At 44.2% G+C, this 19,842-nt stretch overlaps 1 protein-coding gene across 1 annotated transcript in view; it reads left to right on the plus strand.

The window, feature by feature from the left end:
• The window catches only part of LOC120063037 (plasma membrane calcium-transporting ATPase 1-like), a 168,651-nt gene that overhangs the window by 68,765 nt on the left and 80,044 nt on the right, over window positions 1–19,842 (plus strand). The window contains exons 3-7 of the mRNA XM_039013157.1: window positions 12,455–12,652; window positions 12,861–13,118; window positions 13,459–13,584; window positions 16,357–16,482; window positions 18,363–18,398. Coding sequence (XP_038869085.1) covers window positions 12,455–12,652; window positions 12,861–13,118; window positions 13,459–13,584; window positions 16,357–16,482; window positions 18,363–18,398 — 744 coding nt within the window. The remainder of the gene's footprint in view (window positions 1–12,454; window positions 12,653–12,860; window positions 13,119–13,458; window positions 13,585–16,356; window positions 16,483–18,362; window positions 18,399–19,842) is intronic.

Raw genomic sequence — 19,842 nt, forward strand, 5'->3', positions numbered from 1 at the left:
CGGAAACATTCAGCGCTCACTGAAAGAGCATGAAGTTCACTAAGCCTCTTAGTAGAGGTAATAGCCAACAGAAATGCCACCTTTATGGATCAGTGCTTCAAAGACGCTAACCCCAGGGGCTCAAAAGGTGGCGTAGCAAGGTGCTGACAGCACCACGTCAAGGTCTCAGTTTCGCACCGAAGGGTTGACTGCACCTGTCCAGTGTATGTGACAAAGAAAACACCTATTTATTTATTTTAGCCTCAGACTATTTGGGCTCCCGAGTGGCTCAGCGGTCTAAGGCACTGCATCTCAATGCAAGAGGTGTCAATGCAGTCCTTGGTTTGAATCCAGGCTGCATCACATCGGGTAGTGATTGGGAGACCCATAGGGCGGCGCACAATTGGCCCAGTGTCGTCCAGGTAGGCCGTCATTGTAAATAAGAATTTGTTCTTAACTGACTTGCCTAGTTAAATGAAGGTTAAATGTAAAAAATGTATATTTTTTAAAAGGCTATAAATGGTGATTTTGACTCAACCTGGCAACTTCAGACTGTAACAGTGTGGTTTTTGCCTAGCCTGACAACCCGTTGCTGTGTCATGTTTGTCTGTGTGCAGACGATGCCCCTGAAATCCCAGACACCTCATCATTCGCTTCTTCTGTTTTCCACGGCAACTTCTCCCAAATTATTCGTTGGCCCCCTCTGCGGCTGCCATCCCATAACCCCTCAACTTCGCTGAACGACGTTGCCTTGTATGTATTTTCTGTCAGGCTGCGGCTAGATGGATTTCCTTTCAGTTTTCCTCTCTCGCTTTCTCTTTCTTCCTTTCTTTCCATATGGCTTCCTCTATAACAATTTTTTCCCTCTTCCTCTCCACCGACCCCTCCCTCCCTTCCTCCCTCTCTCCTCCCTCTGCACCTGCTCCTGTATTACTGCCCATGGAAATAGAGGGACGAAAAAGTGACAGCAACGCTTCACATTTATCATGGTAACTGGGAGGCCAGACTAACAGAACAGGACTCTAGGCAGACAGTGTCCACAGACAATACTCTGTCACTTCTGATAGCACCCAATCTCCAGACTAGACTCACATCCTGACAGATAGCCAACCAGAGAGCGCTTGGCAGCGGTGCTTTGTTTTGGGGCTTTTTTTCTCCTTCCTTTTCCTCATTTTATTTGGCCACAGTACATTCCTCCTCTAGCTTCACAAGCCACCTGATCTCGTGAGCTTACATGGATGTTTGCTACACGGTTATCAGTCTGGTAGGGCTGTAAAGCAAGTATGGGTTTGCAAGCTGTAAGCCAATGTGGCGACCGGCGAATGGGCGCGTGGGTGTGTCGAAAGGAGTGGGTGTATGGAATCAGCTAATTGGGCAGATTTGTTGCCACTCAAGACCGTTTTGCCGTGGCTGATTTGGCTGCATGACGAGTCAATAAATCGGTGCGAATGTCTAGGTTGTATTGAGGTTCCTGGGAATCTGTATTGCTGGCGGTAGCTAACACGGCGACCAGTGCACCGGTGTTTGTATCGAGGTCCTTGCCAACTTTCCCACTGGGCAGCTTTATCACGGTGTGGCCGGCGGCAGCTGTAGCCATGACCTTTGGAAGGATAGGAACCTAAACAAAAAATGACTGATTGATAACCATCTAGATGTCACTTTGATACGTACCTGCCGTCTATTCAATGCGGAGGGCATGAACGGCAACAACACCGGGATACAGTGTCCTTCACTCCCTCTTGCCAAGCACTACTTGTCCTGCAACGTGTCGGAAGTAGCTACCTAGTGGCTAATATCAGGGTGACAGTCACAGTAAGCACACGGGCACAACACATACAAGCAACAGTACACCCATCATCAGTACTTTAAATAAAAATTACCAATTGGCAGTTTTATTGAATATTTACAATTATTTGTGTAAAACTAATAGTGAAATGCAATTTAGACTCATCCTCTTCAAAACTGAAGTCCAAACTCTCGCGGTTCGATAGTTGCATTTTAAGAAACAAACAAATAGAAACGTAGGTTACATATGTAACCACGGTTATGTGAGCTATTGGATCAGTCCAATATGGCATCATTGCACTCGGCAGGATACATTCCGAGTAAGTGTACCAGGCAGTGCTACGGCTGACCCCCTTAAATAGCTGCCGCCGCACGACTCCCACCTCATGTCCTTTTTCGAGACGCCGTAGACTCGAGGATTGGAGTGATCCAATAGCTCAAATAACCGAAGTTACATACGTAACCTTCGTTGTGTAGCACTATATTGGATCAAATCAAATTTTATCTGTCACATACTATACACATGGTTAGCAGATGTTAATGCGAGTGTAGTGAAATGCTTGTGCTTCTAGTTCCGACCATGCAGTAATATCTAACAAGTAATCTTACAATTTCACAACAACTACCTTATACACACACACAAGTGTAAAGGAATGAATAACACGGAACCCAAACCGGCTGCACGCGTGCGCTATCGTGCATAGATTCATTTCCCCCCCACACCAAACGCGATCACGACACGCAGGTTAAAATATCAAAACAAACTGAACCAATGACAGGTCGAAAAGCATTAAACATGTATGGCAATTTAGCTAGCTAGCTTGCACTTGCTAGCTAATGTTAATTTGTCCTATTTAGCTAGCTTGCTGTTCAATCACCCACGTGGGTATAACCAATGAGGAGATGGCACGTGGGTACCCGCTCCTATAAACCAATGAGGAGATGACTTTCAGCGCGATCTGCGTCAGAAATAGGAATAACTTCTATTTTGGCGTCGTAGACGCGCGCGAGCATTGTGGGTGCAATAATTGAATAACATGGATTTCAAAATGTATTTAGCGACGCTCGCGCACGCGACGTGTCTGGTCAGCATGTAAGAATATGTACATTAAAATATATGGATGGCCGAATGGCATAGGCAAGATGCAGTAGATGGTATAGAGTACAGTATATACTGTACATATGAGATGAGTAATGTAGGGTATGTAAACATTATATAAAGTGGCATTGTTTTAAAGTGGCTAGTGATACATTTATTACATCCAATTTTTATTAATGTGGCTAGGGTCAGTATTTTGGCAGCAGCCACTCAATGTTAGTGATGGCTGTTTAACAGTCTGATGTCCTTGAGATTGAAAACAGCTTCTGTCTCTCGGTCCCCGCTTTGATGCACCTGTACTGACCTCGCCTTCTGGATGATAGCGGGGTGAACAGGCAGTGGCTCGGGTGGTTGTTGTCCTTGATGATCTTTTTGGCCTTCCTGTGACATCGGGTGGTGTAGGTGTCCTGGAGGGCAGGTAGTTTGCCCCCGGTGATGCGTTGTGCAGACCTCACTACCCTCTGGAGAGCCTTACGGTTGTGGGCGGAGCAGTTGCCGTACCAGGCGGTGATACAGCCCGACATGATGCTCTCGATTGTGCATCTGTAAAAGTTTGTGAGTGCTTTTGGTGACAAGCCGAATTTCTTCAGCCTCCTGAGGTTGAAGAGGCGCTGCTGCGCCTTCACCACACTGTCTGTGTGGGTGGACCATTTCAGTTTGTCTGTGATGTGTACGCCGAGGAACTTAAAACTTTCCACCTTCTCCACTACTGTCCCGTCGATGTGGATAGGGGGCTGCTCCCTCTGCTGTTTCCTGTCCACGATCATCTCCTTTGTTTTGTTGACATTGAGTGTGAGGTTATTTTCCTGACACCACACTCCGAGGACCCTCACCTCCTCCCTGTAGGCCGTCTCGTCGTTGTTGGTAATCAAGCCTACCACTAGTGTGGTCTGCAAACTTGATGCTTGAGTTGGAGGCGTGCGTAACCACGCAGTCATGGGTGAACAGGGAGTACAGGAGAGGGCTGAGAACGCACCCTTGTGGGGCCCCAGTGTTGAGGATCAGCAGGGTGGAGATGTTGTTTCCTACCCTCACCACCTGGGGGCGGCCCGTCAGGAAGTCCAGGACCCAGTTGCACAGGGCGGGGTCTCGAGCTTAATGACGAGTTTGGAGGGTACTATGGTGTTAAATGCTGAGCTGTAGTTGATGAACAGCATTCTTACATAGGTATTCCTCTTGTCCAGATGGGTTAGGGCAGTGTGATTGTGATTACGTCGTCTGTATTGGATCACTACAATATGGTATCACAATACCAGATTAATCATGAACTAGGCATGGCCAGATGAGCAAAATCTTGTAGCACTGAGCTCAGGGCAGTCATGGTTGCTGTGTCCCTCCATCTCCCTCTAAGGAAGTGGAGGCAACACCCAACATGGCCATCCTGACCTGGCCGGCCAGCCAGCGGATATGCTGTAGTAATAGTGTCCACAATCCAATGTGAGAGTCTCTGTTTCGATAGGCTCTTCCCCAGAACTCTCTGACCATAACATACGAACAGCTGACCCGACTGTCGTATTGTCTTAGTCCGTGTAACGTAAGTGTCAAGTGCCTTCACCGGGCACAGCAAACTTGGGTAAAAACCCAGCCCACTTGCAGCCATAGAAGGTGCGTATGCGGATAAATGCGATGGCCGGTTCACATGTCTGTCAGACAGGACCTTTGACATGAGAGGGGCTAGGCCAGAGGATAACACTCCACTTGTCTGCACCCATTCGGAAACATTCAGCGCTCACTGAAAGAGCATGAAGTTCACTAAGCCTCTTAGTAGAGGTAATAGCCAACAGAAATGCCACCTTTATGGATCAGTGCTTCAAAGACGCTAACCCCAGGGGCTCAAAAGGTGGCGTAGCAAGGTCCTGACAGCACCACGTCAAGGTCTCAGTTTCGCACCGAAGGGGCCTTCACTAGACACAGATGTCTAACTCCCTTCATAAACCTGGAGAGCAGTATATGGCTATCAAGAGCCGCCGGTGGCCCTTCAAGCTGACCCTGTCTAGCTTAGCTGTGATCAGGGGAAATGGTGGGAACACAAAGTGTTGTTGCTGGCCAATCGTGAGCGTGGGCATCCAAACGCAGAGGGCCTAGAGCAGGGTTGCCCAATCCTCTTCCTGGAGATCTACTGTCCTGTAGGTTTTCAGTCCAACCCTAATTTATAATTTCTGATTCAGCTAGTTAAGATCTTGTTGTCCGACGTCAACAACCAGCTGGGACAATGAATGCAAACAGGTCCACCTGCCCTCTCCCAAACCTTTCCCACAGCTCTAACACCAACTGAGGGTGTAGACTCCAGTCCTCCTTCAGCAGGCCATTTCTCGGAAGCATGTTCGCTACCCGGTTCAAGACCCCGTGGATGTGCGTTAACCGGGGTCTAAGCCCACAGCAAGAGCTCGCAAGCCATTTTGTGGAGGTGCTGTGATCTCAGTCCGCCATGGTGATTGATATACGCCACTACCGCGTTGTTGTCTGATCTGACCAGGATCCCTTCCATGCTTCTCTTGCAGGAAGTGTTGGAGTGCCAGGCGAACTGCCCTGAGCTCCAGCACATTGATGTGCTTGCCTCTCCATGGGGGGCTCCAGTGTCCGCTCGCTGTCATTCCTCTGAACACTGCCCCCCAACCCGCTAGCGAGACATCAGTGCACACTAGCTCCCTGCGGTGGACTCTGTTCAGTATCACTCCGTCCAACAGGAAGGAGTGAGAGTGCCATTTCAACAGAGTCCTCACATGCATTTGTCACGATAGCTGACAGTGTCTGTGTCGTCTCTGGTGTAGATGGGGAGAGTTGATCAGATAGGAAGAGAGAACCTTTGTGTGAGTAGTGACATTAAGATAGCTTTATTTGAAACCACCGGTGTATTCATGCTTGTGTCATTAGCTTGCTGTGCCATTAACAGCTCGTTAAATGAATGTATTCATATTTTGGTTGTTGTTTTCCGTTCAAGATAGATCATTTAACCATGAAGGAGTTGCAATGCAGTTCTTAGCCTTATCAGTGGGCATGCATCTGGAAGTCTGTGTGAGTATAGTAGGCCTAAGCTTTCTGAAACTATCCAAACAGTATGCAAATGGCCTATTATAATCAGGTAGTATTTATTATTGAACTGTGTGTTTATTTGACATGAATAGCTATTTCTATAGTTACTAGAAAGTCATGGAGAATCCTCAAACATATCCATTATATACGATGGGTATAATGTTTCCTATGAAATTTGATATGTTATTAAATTGTGTTAATATACCACTGTTGTTCAAATGACCGTTCAAGTCTGACAAATGTCCCATGGTAGACATTGTCGTGTCTTTACTATCCTTAAATGTGAAGACTGTAATTTGATCAAATCAATTCTCTGTGTAGTTATTGTTACGCAATTAAACTAATCATGTAAACTTTAATTAACTAGGAAGTCAGAGCACCACGGGATTTTTTTTTGTCTCTATTTCCCGAATCGACTCTTCAGATATTTTCATATCTTATCAATTAGTCTTCCATTCATGATTATTAATTGTTACCTTCTATCAGTCTCATCTGAAGGTCGTAAAATTCTTGGTTATCTGCATGAACCCTAGCATTAATTATGAATCAGCAATATACAAATTGGCTTAATTATTTATTTACTAACTAACTAAATAATCACAGAAATACATAAAAACAAACAGTAGATATTGGTTACTAACAATTATGGAAAAGTCCCTAGTGGGCTAAGCCGATATGACCGCTTGGTAGACAAAGGGAAAGGGGTGGGACTGAGAGAGCGGGAAAGACAAATGGATTCATTACACACAGTCTATAATTTTATTCATTGAAATGCTAATCCTTTGCCTATGAATGGCTGCTCATTCGAAAAGAAATTGCAATTTATATTTACGCCCATATGTCGTTGTTGTCTTCTGTTGGAATCCTCGATCATCCTGTAGGGTTCATCAGAGTCTCTGATTTAACTTTCATTGAAGTCACAAAGTCTTTCGTGGTTGTAGATGTTTAGAATGGATACTTCAGAGTACCATTCAGAAATGTTCTCATGGAATCGTTGCTTCGGCGGTTGTCGGTATTCTCGTCCTAGGTTTATGTAATTTCTAGCCGCAGTCTAGTAATTTGTGTCGTCTAGAATTTCTCACTCCTTCTGTAGTGAGTCGATTGTCTCAGAGTTTGACCATTTCCAGCCATGTAGCCAATGCTCCACGTGGGATGGTTTTCTTGTCTTATCGTTTGTAGGGGTCTTAACCATTCGTAACCACAGCTCACGCTGGGGTTTGCTTAGTCTGACGTGAATTGGGTCACGGGGGTTTTATACTGGGGAAGAGAAGGGCGTGTTTCATACCTCTCCAACCAATGTCTGTTCACTTGGGCGTGGCCCCTGGATGAGCATCAATTACTTATGAAAACAATTCTCTCATTTAGCTAAAATGACATTTTATCTTTTCACAAATAGTTTCATATTTAAACATTTAAATTGCACAACAATTCCATTTTAATCTGATAACTAGAATGAATAGACTTTCCAAGATACAATTTGTCATCCTATCATCAGATATAATGTCCCAGACAACAACTGATCTGACATCATATTCTTTATGTACCAACGAACACTTTCAACTGGTTGGATTACAGAAACATTGTTCCATTCCCCAACCTTTTTATGTTACTGTATTGCAAAGTCTCTCTCTGTGGTAACAAAGGATTTATTGCAAAGTCAATTCTATAGAGTGGAGAGGGAGAGTTTCGGTATTCATGGGGGGGTCATAAACTGCTGAGGGGAAGAGAGAGAGAAAAGGGGTTTTATGACCCTCACCCAAAGGGGCAAAGTCATGACAACATCTTATTCTAGCCCATCTTCTCTTTAGAGGACCTCAGCTGTCCACTTTCTAGGCTGAACAAGTAGCATCGACGGAGGAGGGCATGAAAAACAATCGCTGTCATCAAGTCACCTAATGTTTGCTTCTTGTACAGTTCTAATATCTTCTACAATAACCCTAAATTGTGTATATTCCATTTATAACCTTTGTATTATGCTACTAGATGTAAGTAATTTAGGTCTATAGTATGCGTAGTGACAGTCAAAAGGAGACTTCTACTTGGCAGACACATTTTGTCAACACCATGCTGATGTGTAGCCTTATCAGAAATGCATGTGTAGCCTAATCAGAAATGCATGTCAATATGCAAAACCTACGAAGACATGGTTTGTGATTTGTCTTTGTTTAATAAAACGTAAACTGTTCTAACACACCGGTCACTAAATGAAACAATGTTGTTCCATAGTTGATTGACATCTAAGTTATGAGTGTGTTACATACTGTCTATTTCATTTTTTGAAATGCAACAGAATCTTTAACTTTTTATCGAATCCTATCCGCTGTCTTGATTAATTTCAACTGTTCACTTTAGGGCTGTGGTATTCCTCAATCAATTATGCATAGGCTACTCAATTCTAAATGAGCCCCAAAGCATGAAGTAATGTTAGATGTTTACTTTATTATAGTAGACAACAGGATATCAATGCTTTACATGACAGTTTGAACTCTGCTAAATAAAATCTTCAGATGCATTTTACAACGAAAATCCCATCTCTTTGCCTCTATGCTCCCTACCATACCTGCTCCATTCTATGTGAAATCATTAATATACAGTACCAGTCCAAAGTTTGGACACCTACTCATTCAAGGGTTTTTATTTATTTGTACTATATTCTACATTGTAGAATAATAGTGAAGACATCAAAACTATGAAATAACACATATGGAATCATGTAGTAACCAAAAAAGTGTTAAACAAATCTAAATATATATTATATTTGAGTTTCTTCAAAGTAGCCACCCTTTGCCTTGATGGCAGCTTTGCACACTCTTGGCATTCTCTCAACCAGCTTCACCTGGAATGCTTTTCCAACAGTCTTGAAGGAGTTCCCACATATGCTGAGCACTTGTTGACTGCTTTTCCTTCACTCTGTGGTCCAACTCATCCCAAACCATCTCAATTGGGTTGAAGTCGGGTGATTGTGGAGGCCAGGTCATCGGATGCAGCACTCCGTCATTCTCTGTCTTGGTCAAATAGCCCTTACACAGCCTGGAGGGGTGTTTTGGGTCATTGTCCTGTTGAAAAACAAATGAATGTCCCACTAAGCGTAAACCAGATGGGATGTTGTATTGCTGCAGAATGCTATTTTTGCCATGCTGGTTAAGTGTGCCTTTTGAATTCTAAATAAATGCTTCACGTTGGGAACCACACAGGCAGAGATCATCCGTTCACCTGCCCTGCGTCTCACAAAGACACGGTGGTTGGAACCAAAAATCTCAAATTTGGACTCATCAGACCAAAGGACAGATTTCCACCGGTCTATTGTCCATTGCTCAAGTTTCTTGCCCCAAGCAAGTCTCTTCTTATTATTGGTGTCCTTTAGAAGTGGTGTCTTTGCAGCAATTCGACAACGACATTTTCCGAATTGACTGACCTTCATGTCTTAAAGTAATGATGGACTGTCGTTTTTCTTTGCTTATTTGAGCTGTTATTGCCATAATATGGACTTGGTCTTTAACCAAATAGGGCTATCTTCTGTATACCACCCTTACCTTGTCACAACACAACTGATTGGCTCAAATGCACTAAGAAGGGAAGAAATTCCACAAATTAACTTTTTACAAGGCACACCTGCTAATTGAAATGCATTCCAGGTGACTACCACATGATGCTGGTTGAGAGAATGCCAAGATTGTGCAAAGCTGTCAAGGCAAAGGGTGGCTACTATGAAGAATCTCAAATAATTATATTTGGATTTGTTTAACACTTTTTTGGTTACTACATGGTTCCATATGTGTTATTTCATAGTTTTGATGACTTCACTATTATTCTACAATGTAGAAAATAGTACAAATAAAGAAAAACCCTTGACTGAGTAGGTGTGTCAACTTTTGACTGGTACTGTAAATGCAGAGAAGGTTCTCTGTTAGCTATCGGAGGTTGCTGTATCAAAACTATAGGCAGATTTCCATTGACCCAACTTTATTTGACAAAAGCAATGTCACAAAAAAAACAATGCGACATGTTTAATGGTAACGGCAACTGTCGGAGAAATGTTCTAAAGATCTGTTCGACAGGTGAATTTCTATTTTGCTGAACTTTCTTTATTGCGAAAAATCATAATGGGAACGATGTTTTTTGAACTCCCCATTTTAATTCTAAATTTCTACTGCTTGCTAAATCTATTTTTAAACTATAAAAATAATGCTTCTTTGCAGGACAAGGGTTGTCTTGACTTTCAACAATGCCTGAATTGCTTCATCTTGATTTTCTGGTTGGTTGGATGCAAGTTTCGTCATCAAATTATTTCAGATCTACAGGAGTGCAAGTTTCACCATGGCACGGACCGGTAGGATACATTGGCACATGAAAATTATTAGAATATGGCAAATATTACTCAATTAGTGCATTCTATCCATGCAGCTTTTGCGGTCTTCTGAGACATGAAACAGTTAGGTGGGAGGGTATACAGACTGTCGACAATCTATTAATATGTACTTTGCCCGAATGGATAATGGAAAGACTTCAACCACTACATTTTTATTTGACACACGGTTTTTGCATAAAAATCTTTTTGGTGGGTTTGATGTCATTACGTCAAGCTGTTTTTAGCAACGTAACACAGCCCCCCCCCCCCCCCCCTCTCACACTTTCCTCACCTTCTGCCTTTCTTCCCCACTGCCTCACCCACCCCCTGCACCCCTCTCTCTCCTTCCATCCCTCCCTCCTCCAGTTGTCCAGCTGGCTCACAGTAGCGGGAAAGCAATATGATGGTGGTTTTAAGGGGCATCTGTCGTAGAGGGCTGTGACTCTGTATACTGTATTTTGCTTATCCAGCTCCTTCTCACATTTATCCGGTTAGCATAGCTAACTACAGTTCTGCATATCAGCATTCAATCTATTGTAATACATCAGCATGTTACCATAACTAGCTGTCTTTAGTTGTGGATCTACTCACCAGTCATGCACTACCATAACTAGCCATGTCAATACTAAATGTATTCTGAACTTATTGATCTTGTATAACTGTTAGTGTGCTGTACTCTCTATGTATCCTATACACCTCACCAGTTACACACTCCGATTATCCATAGCTAGCCACATATCTCAGTATCGGATCTATTTGAATACACCTTGAACTACATGAGGGAGATTGATACAACAAGGACATAGTGTAAAGCTGCTGAGTGAAAGATTGGACGAAGCAGGGAGAGTGGTTAAATCCTGGACCAATGTGGGAATGACTAGAGCATAATTGATTCACTGTCTGATCCTTCTGACATTCAATCCCAGAGGACAGGAAACAGTCATGACAGCTACATCCCGAATGACACCCTATGGGCCCTGGTCAAAAGTAGTGCACTTCATAGGGAGTAGCTTGCCATTTTGGGAGCACCCAATGAGTTCAACACCCTTGTGATAATTTCAAACGCCTCATGGGTTCTCATTGACTGACCTCTTTTTGTATTTTTTTTTATTGCAGTTTTCTAGGTTTATTTGCAACAATTATGAATCATAAGATTTCCATGAGGTGATGATATCTTACTCAGAATGTATGAAATATATTTTTGTCTTAATAGGACAATACCAGATGATCTAGCGGTTTGATTGATGAAAAAATGTACAAAAGGGATATTATGTTTGTCGGACCGATGGGTGGTTTTGTCCAACTGAAATGCAAAGTCTTTGGCAGTGGTTGTCTAGCAGCTTGTGACAACAGCGGGAGGCTGACATGGGGTGTGGATGGGTGTGTTTGAACTGTCATCTCTACTTGGTTCTGTTTGGTATGGCAACAGCCATTGTTGTCATGTTTATCCTCAGATAAAGAAAGGGTGATGTAGACGTTTCACTACAAAAGTAATTTTAGACATTTGTACAGAGGCTTATACAGCAACCTATAGACAGTGGTTGGAAAAAGTACCCAATTGTCATACTTGAGTAAAAGTCAAGATGCCTTAATAGAAAATTACTCAAGTAAAAGTAAAATACTACTTGATTAAAATTCTAAAAGTATTTGGTTTTAAATATACTTAAGTATCAAAATAATTTCAAATTCCTTATATTAAGCAAACCAGATGGTAAAATTATTTTTTCTTTTATTTACGGATAGCCAGGGGCACACCTACACTCAGACATCATTTACAAACAATGCATTTGTGTTTAGTGAGTCACCCAGATAAGAGGCAGTAGAGATGACCAGGGATATTCTCTTGAGAAGAGTCTGAATTGGACCATTTTCCTGTCCTGCTTAGCATTCAAAATGTAACGAGTACTTTTGGGTGTCAGGGAGAATGGATGGAGTAAAAAGTACATTATTTACTTTAGGAATGTAGTAAAGTAAAAGTTGAAAGTATTTTCACTTAAGTACTTTACACCACTTCCTATTGAATACCCTAAAGACTTCTAACCCTGACAGGTTGGAATATGTTTTCATACCTTTATAGTGAGTGTATATATTCAACATCTATTGTTTTGATCTCGTTATATGCATTTCTGTGATAACTGGTCACTCTATTAACTGTCTCTTCTCCTTCCTTCCTCCTTTTCTTCCCTCTCCTCCTCCTCCCTTTCTCTCAGGTCTGTCTGGTAACCCAGTGGATCTGGAGAAGCGCCACGCGGCATTTGGGAAGAACTTCATCCCTCCTAAAAAGCCTAAGTCCTTCCTGGCGCTGGTGTGGGAGGCCCTACAGGATGTTACTCTCATCATCCTGGAGATTGCTGCCGTAATCTCCCTGGGCCTGTCCTTCTACCACCCCCCTGGGGGAGATAGCGAGCGTGAGTAGTACACCCTAACCCGGGGCAGTTAGGACAGGTGGGAGAATGAAGAGTGTTTTTGGGAGTTTGTTAAAGTTTTGGTCCTGTATTATTCACTTGGTCATGTTTTGTTCCTGTTCTATTGACCTGGTCGGGTGTCGGTTCTGTTTCATTGACCTGGTGGTGTTTTGGTCTGTTATTAAACATGGTTGTGTTCTGGGTTCCCCAGTGTGTGGTGAGACAGCGTCGGGAGTGGAGGATGAGGGGGAGGCGCAGGCGGGCTGGATCGAGGGCGCCGCCATCTTGTTCTCCGTGGCAATCGTTGTCTTGGTGACAGCATTTAACGACTGGAGCAAGGAGAAGCAGTTCCGCGGGCTGCAGAACCGCATCGAGCAGGAGCAGAAGTTCACCGTCATCCGCAAAGGCCAGGTCATCCAGATCCCCGTGTCCGAACTGGTGACAGGAGACATCGCCCAGATCAAATATGGTAAGACATGGTTAATTTAAAACGCATTAAAACATGGTTAAATTAAAACGCGGTAAAACATGGTTCAGATAAAACAGGGTAAGACATCACCCAGATCAAATATGGTGAGACAGGGTTCCATTAAAACGCGGTGAGACAGGGTTCCGTTAAAAGGCGGTGAGACAGAGTTCCGTTAAAACGCGGTGAGAGATATAGCTTGAATTCAACATTCTGTAATATTCCCCAGACAGGATACAGTGAACCAATATAATGAGGTAACACATTGACCAAATTCACCAAGGTAGGGTATATGATGAGACGTTGTATATCGCAGTCATATAACTGTGTAACTGTTTTCTAGGTGACCTGCTGCCAGCTGATGGTATCCTGATCCAGGGCAATGACCTGAAGATCGATGAGAGCTCTCTGACCGGCGAATCAGACCAAGTCAGGAAGTCACTGGAGAAGGACCCCATGCTGCTGTCCGGTGAGAGCGCCTGTTAATAATATCACTATTATCAGACATTTAATATCCCAGTAAAATCAAATCAAATTGTATTTGTCACATGCGCCGAATACAAAAGGTGTAGACCTTACAGTGAAACGCTTAGAAAATACCCCCAAAATTAAGTAAGAGATAAGAATAACAAATAGTTAAAGAGCAGCTGTAAATAAAAATAGTGTTGCTACATACAAGGGGTTCTGGTACAGAGTCAATGTGCGGAGGCACCGGTGTCGAGGTAATTGACGTAATATGTATATGTAGGTAGAGTTGTCAAAGTGACTATGCATAGATAATAACAGAGAGTAGCAGCAGCATATAAGAGGAGGAGGGGGGGGGGGGCAATGCAAATAGTCTGGGTAGCCATTTGATTAGCTGTTCGGGAGTCTTATGGCTTGTGGGTAGAAGCTGTTTAGAAGCCTCTTGGACCAAGACTTGGCACTCCGGTACTGCATGCCGTGCGGTAGCGGAGAGAACAGTCTATGACTAGGGTGGCTGGAGTCTTTGACCATTTTTAGGGCCTTCCTCTGACACCACCTGGTATTGAGGTCCTGGATGGCAGGAAGCTTGGCCCTTGTGATGTACTGGGCCGTACGCACTACTACTAGTGCCTTGTGGTCGGAGGCCGAGCAGTTACTATATCAGGCATTGATGCAACCTGTTAGGATGCTCTCGATGGTGCAGCTGTAAAACCTTTTGAGGATCTGAGGACCCATGTCAAATCTTTTCAGTCCCCTGAGGGGGAATAGGTTTTGTCGTGCCCTCTTCATGACTGTCTTGGTGTACCATGTTAGTTTGTTGGTAATGTGGACGCCAAGGAACTTGAAGCTCTCAACCTGCTCCACTACAGCCCCAACGATGAGAATAGGAGCATGCTCGGTCCTCCTTTTCCTGTAGTTCACAATTATCACCTTTGTCTTGATCACATTGAGGGAGAGGTTGTTGTCCTTGCACCACACGGTCAGGTCCCTGACCACCCTATAGGTTGTCTCATCGTTGTCAGTGATCAGGCCTACCACTGGTGTATCATCAGCACATTAAATGATAGTGTTGGAGTCGTGCCTGGCCGTGCAGTCATGAGTGAACAGGGAGTACGGGAGGGAACTGAGCACACACCCCTGAGGGGCCCCCCGTGTTGAGGATCAGCGTGGCAGATGTGTTGTAACCTACCCTTACCACCTGGGGGCGGCACGTCAGGAAGTCCAGGATCAAGTTGCAGAGGGAGGTGTTTGATCCTTAGCTTAGTGATGAGTTTTGACGGCACTATGGTGTTGAACGCTGAGCTGTAGTCAATGAATTGCATTCTCACGTAGGTGTTCCTTTTGTCCAGGTGTGAAAGGGCAGTGTGGAGTGCAATAGAGATTGCATCATCTGTGGATCTGTTGGTGCAGAATGCAAGTTGGAGTGGGTCTAGGGTTTCTGGGATAATGGTGTTGATGTGATCCATGACCAGCCCTTCAAAGCATTTTATGGCTACAGACGTGAGTGCTACGGGTCTGTAGTCATTTAATCAGGTTACCTTGGTGTTCTTGGGCACAGGTACTATGGTGGTCTGCTTGAAACATGTTGGTATTACAGACTCAGACAGGGAGAGGTTGAAAATGTCAGTGAAGACACTTGCCAGTGTGTCGCGCATGCTCGGGGTACACGTCCTAGGAATCCGTCTGTGGCCTTCTGAATGTTGACCTGTTTAAAGGTCTTACTCACATCGGCTGCGGAGAGCGTGATCACACTGTCGTCGGAACAACTGATGCTGTCATGCATGTTTCAGTGTTACTTGCCTCTATTTAGCTCGTCTGGTAGGCTTGTGTCACTGGGCAGCTCTTGGCTGTGCTTCCCTTTCTAGTCTGTAATAGTTCGCAAGCCCTGCAACATCCGACGAGCGTCGGAGCTGGTGTAGTATGATTCGATCTTGGTCCTGTATTGACACTTTGCTTGTTTGATGGTTCGTCTGAGGGCATAGTGGGATTTCTTATAAGCTTCAGGGTTAGAGTCCCACTCCTTGAAAGTGGCAGCTCTACCCTTTAGATCAGTGCGAATGTTGCCTGTAATCCATGGCTTCTGGTCGGGGTAGAAATGTACAGTCACTGTGGGGACGACGTCCTCGATGCACTTATTGATAAAGCCAGTGACTGATGTAGTGTACCTCATTGCCATCGGAAGAATCCCGGGAACATATTCCAGTCAGGAACTTTGTCTTTAAAAAGGGTCATATGCAGTTGCTACATCCATTTTGCCCCTTTAAAGATAGAATCCGCAATTCAAACTATCAAAGCTTTCATCCCGCTTCTGTTTTTGTAAAAAGCTGTGGGATGGGCCTACTTTTTTTTACCACTCTCAAATTCATAGGCAGAGCTATGGATGCAAGGACTGACCATCCATGATATACCAATTTATAGTTTTAAGCATATTTTTATGCTATGCAAAGTGTGTTTACATTTACGTTGTTTACAAACATTGGGTACGACAGTTGAAATCAGCTCATGAGGCATTTACGTATAAGTTATAGTCTTCAGGAATCAATGGGTATATATCACTCATTTATAAGTCCAAAAATTGGTGTAGCAACTAAGGATTCTAGCTTTAATGATAACATAAAGCGTGTGATGTAGTATATGGAGACTGAAAATGGAGGACACAATGGAGTAACATACAGTACAGTCATTCATACATACAGTATACTGTAGCACAGTCATGACCTTTCTGTTTATGTACTAGTATTCTCTCTCTTTCTCTTTCCTTCCCTCCCTCCTCCAGGTACCCATGTGATGGAGGGATCAGGCAGAATGGTGGTGTCTGCGGTGGGTCTCAACTCCCAGACTGGAATCATCTTCACTCTGCTGGGGGCGGGAGACAGCGACGAGGAAAAGAAGATCAAGAAAGGTGAGAGATAAACAGGGAACAATTGGCAAACGCATGTCGCCATGATCACAGTTCACAGAGAGTCAGTGACTTGCTTTTTACAAGCGGTCTCCTTTCTTTGTTTCTTTCTGCCGAGCTCTCTCGGTCTTTCTACGCGAGTTCTCTGTTTGCTGGTTCCCCGAGGTAAGATTCTGGTGGGAGGTTGAGTAACCATACTGTCTGTTGAACTCGAGAATGTTGTGAAGAAGAATGGGACGGCCATGATAGACACTGTACTATGGAGGCCAGAGGTTCCATTCTGAATGCTCAGTTTCATTGACTTCGCTGTCCTATCCTTATTTTGTCGAATCCTTGGTGTTAGATTTCACATCCAAGCCAATGCCCTTTCCAGACCACTCCTTCCCCGAAGTGGTTCTGTTCATGGGTGGTCATTTTATGTCCATACCACAGACTTACTGTCAGAGAAAAAAGAAGAATACTTTCATTCTCCACTCCTTCATCCCTCCCTCCCTTTCGTATCTGTTCTAACTACACTGGAACGCCATTGTCAGAACCCTGTACTTAACCTACTAGATCTATGACGTCACAGGCGCTGAAGTGAGAAGCGCTAAAGCGGTGACATCGCTGTATGTGTTCAACATCCATCATGCATCTACCTCTCAAAGGACTTGATGTGGTGAAGCTCGTGGATAGATATGATCACGTTAAACAACAGAGGCCTCCCAATACATTTGATCTGTGTATCTATCAATATGGTCTGTAATAAGCGCGTGTTCCGTACTAACACTTTGCTACGTCTCCTTTTCTGTTTGGTAAGAGTTTTTTGCTCAGATTTCAGTTCTTCAGGCTTTCATTCTAAAGGGGCTGAATGTGCCTGCTCGGAGGAGGGAGCTGCAAGGCAACAACTCATTCCAATTGGCATCTCATGTCATCACAGAATTAGACTGTGATTTCAATTGTTCACGAAACCGCAGAGCGCCACCATCATGATCTTAATGTTGAGAAAGTAGATCAGAGCAAGTACAGGCTAGATACACACACACACACACACACACACACACACACACACACACACACACACACACACACACACACACACACACTGGCTGCAACACAGGCATGAACACATGAAAGAGGGCTGTGTCACCTCCACACACAAACTCACCTCCCATGCGTTCACTCATGCACACACACTTCCCTTTCATGCTCACACACACACACACACACACACACACGCACAAAGACAGTCAAACACGTATACACACACACACACACAAAGACAGTCAAACACACACACACACACACACCTCTGCCAGAGACACATACTGATACAGTTACTCATAGAGTAGGTAACCCTAACCCTAACTTATCGCCACATACACCCCCCTTTCAGGGCTACACACATCTTGAACTGACACATACACCCCCCCATTCTTCACCACCACTCTCAGGCAGAAGGAGAAAAACCTGCGGCAGTGCAGCCTCTTCGTCTGTCTGACATCAATCTGAAATGACTGCTTCCCTGAATGTCAAGACAGGGGCATGAGTGAATGGACGGGATGTGTGTGTGTGTGTGTGCGTGCGTATGTCTATGTGCGTGTATGTGCATGTGTTTTTATAAACTTACTGCCGTTAGTCACACATGTATTGATTGAAACAGACAAGAGCCCAGTGTAACCAGTCATCAGTAACCGACCTGCTGTCTATGGGTGGATGCTCTATTTTATACTCTCCAGCCTTAAACCAACTAGTGCTCTCTCTCCTCTGATGGCCCCTTCCAGCCCCCAACACACGTGAATTTCTATTGTTTTGATCTTCTGTTCTGTTTGGCTTTATGATTTTTTAATTTCCTTTTAAGCCATGTTGTCAGCATTCCGCACTCTCTCTCTCTGTCTGAACAGGTAAAAAACAAGGACCCCCCGAAAATCGCAACAAAGGTAACCCCTCCATCCCTCCCTCCCCCCTCCATTCAGCAGCAGTCTGGGAGTCTCGTGTCCGTCTCACTCTGTCTCTCTCACTCTCGCTTCCCTCCACCTGCTGAAAAGGGGAGGTTCTTCTCGTCTCGCTTTACCTGTGGAAGGATGCAACTCTCACCTGCCACTGGCACACAGAGAGAAGTGGGGTAGGCCGTCAATGCCACCGTAGCAGACCCAATCAATCACTAAGCTAGCTAGGGTTAGCATTCAGCATTACCGTTATTGACTACAGTTATATCATTCGGAGCTATTTAACTCCAGTAGATTTTTAACCCTTATAGAGCTAAATGGGTTTAGCTTTATCTCGCTCACAGAGCTGCAAACGGGTTAGTTCTAGAAGTTTCACCATCCTCACATGCTATGTTGAGATTGAAAAGATACATTCCACATATATTTTCATCTCAACATGACTGACCTGGTTAAATAAAGGTTTAATTAAAATACTTTTATTTTTATTTTTTATGTGTGCGTGTGTCAGATACATTCAAAAAAGGACCCAGGTGTTGTAGCTCTTCCAGCTTTCCTGGCCTGGACGGGTCCACCCTCCCACCCTCTATGTGGTGTGTCATTCAGATCTCATCCAAGCTTTGTCCCTCCCCCCTCACACACCCTACCGTCCCCCAGCCTCCTAGGGCCTGAGCATCTGCTACTTACACCTCCCCAGCCCTCCTGCCCTCTCTTTCCCCTCGCCCTTGGACTTTAGCACTAGTGAACAGATTCTCTCCTTTCTAGCATGGAGAAATATTGCTGGAGCAGGAGAAGATTAAATTATTTGGGACATGTCGACCTGACCTGCATTCACTTCACAACATATCATATTCTGAAAATACTTATTTTGAATTGTAGTGAACCCAGTGTAGCTTCATGGACGCCAAGTCATCTCTGGCTCTTGAGAGGTAATGGAATGGGAGTTGTAGGACCCCTGATACCATGCAGGATCTGGGAATTTGGGAAATAGTGATTGGGCTTAGTGTAACAGAGAAGGGATCTTAACAGAATTATAATAGAATAGTAGAATATCTAACACTAGTCTCTAGGGGTTAAGGAGACAGCATTAGCTCTGGGAAGTGGCTCAGTGTGGGAATTGCACCCTGACAGTATCAATTGGCTGTGGATTGTTGTCTGTTCTGTTTCTCTATTGTTTCTTTTTTCTTTAATTTCTCTCACTGTTGCCTCTTTCCAGGATGTTGCTCAGGACCTCATGCTGTCTCGTACTCTCTTATCACTGTTTACCTCTCTTTCTGTCTCTCTCTCTCTCTCTCTCTCTTTCGCAAAAAAAAACCTACCTCTGGAGATTTGCAGCCTCCTCTTCTACCTCTTATCCTCCTTCTCTCTTTGTGGTGGTTGTATCGCTCTGCTTGGTTTTTTGGGGGTATCTTTTTGCAGTTTGTCGGTTTCTTTGTTT

This window comes from Salvelinus namaycush, chromosome 2 (genome assembly GCF_016432855.1).
Source record: "Salvelinus namaycush isolate Seneca chromosome 2, SaNama_1.0, whole genome shotgun sequence".
NCBI lineage: Eukaryota > Metazoa > Chordata > Actinopteri > Salmoniformes > Salmonidae > Salvelinus > Salvelinus namaycush.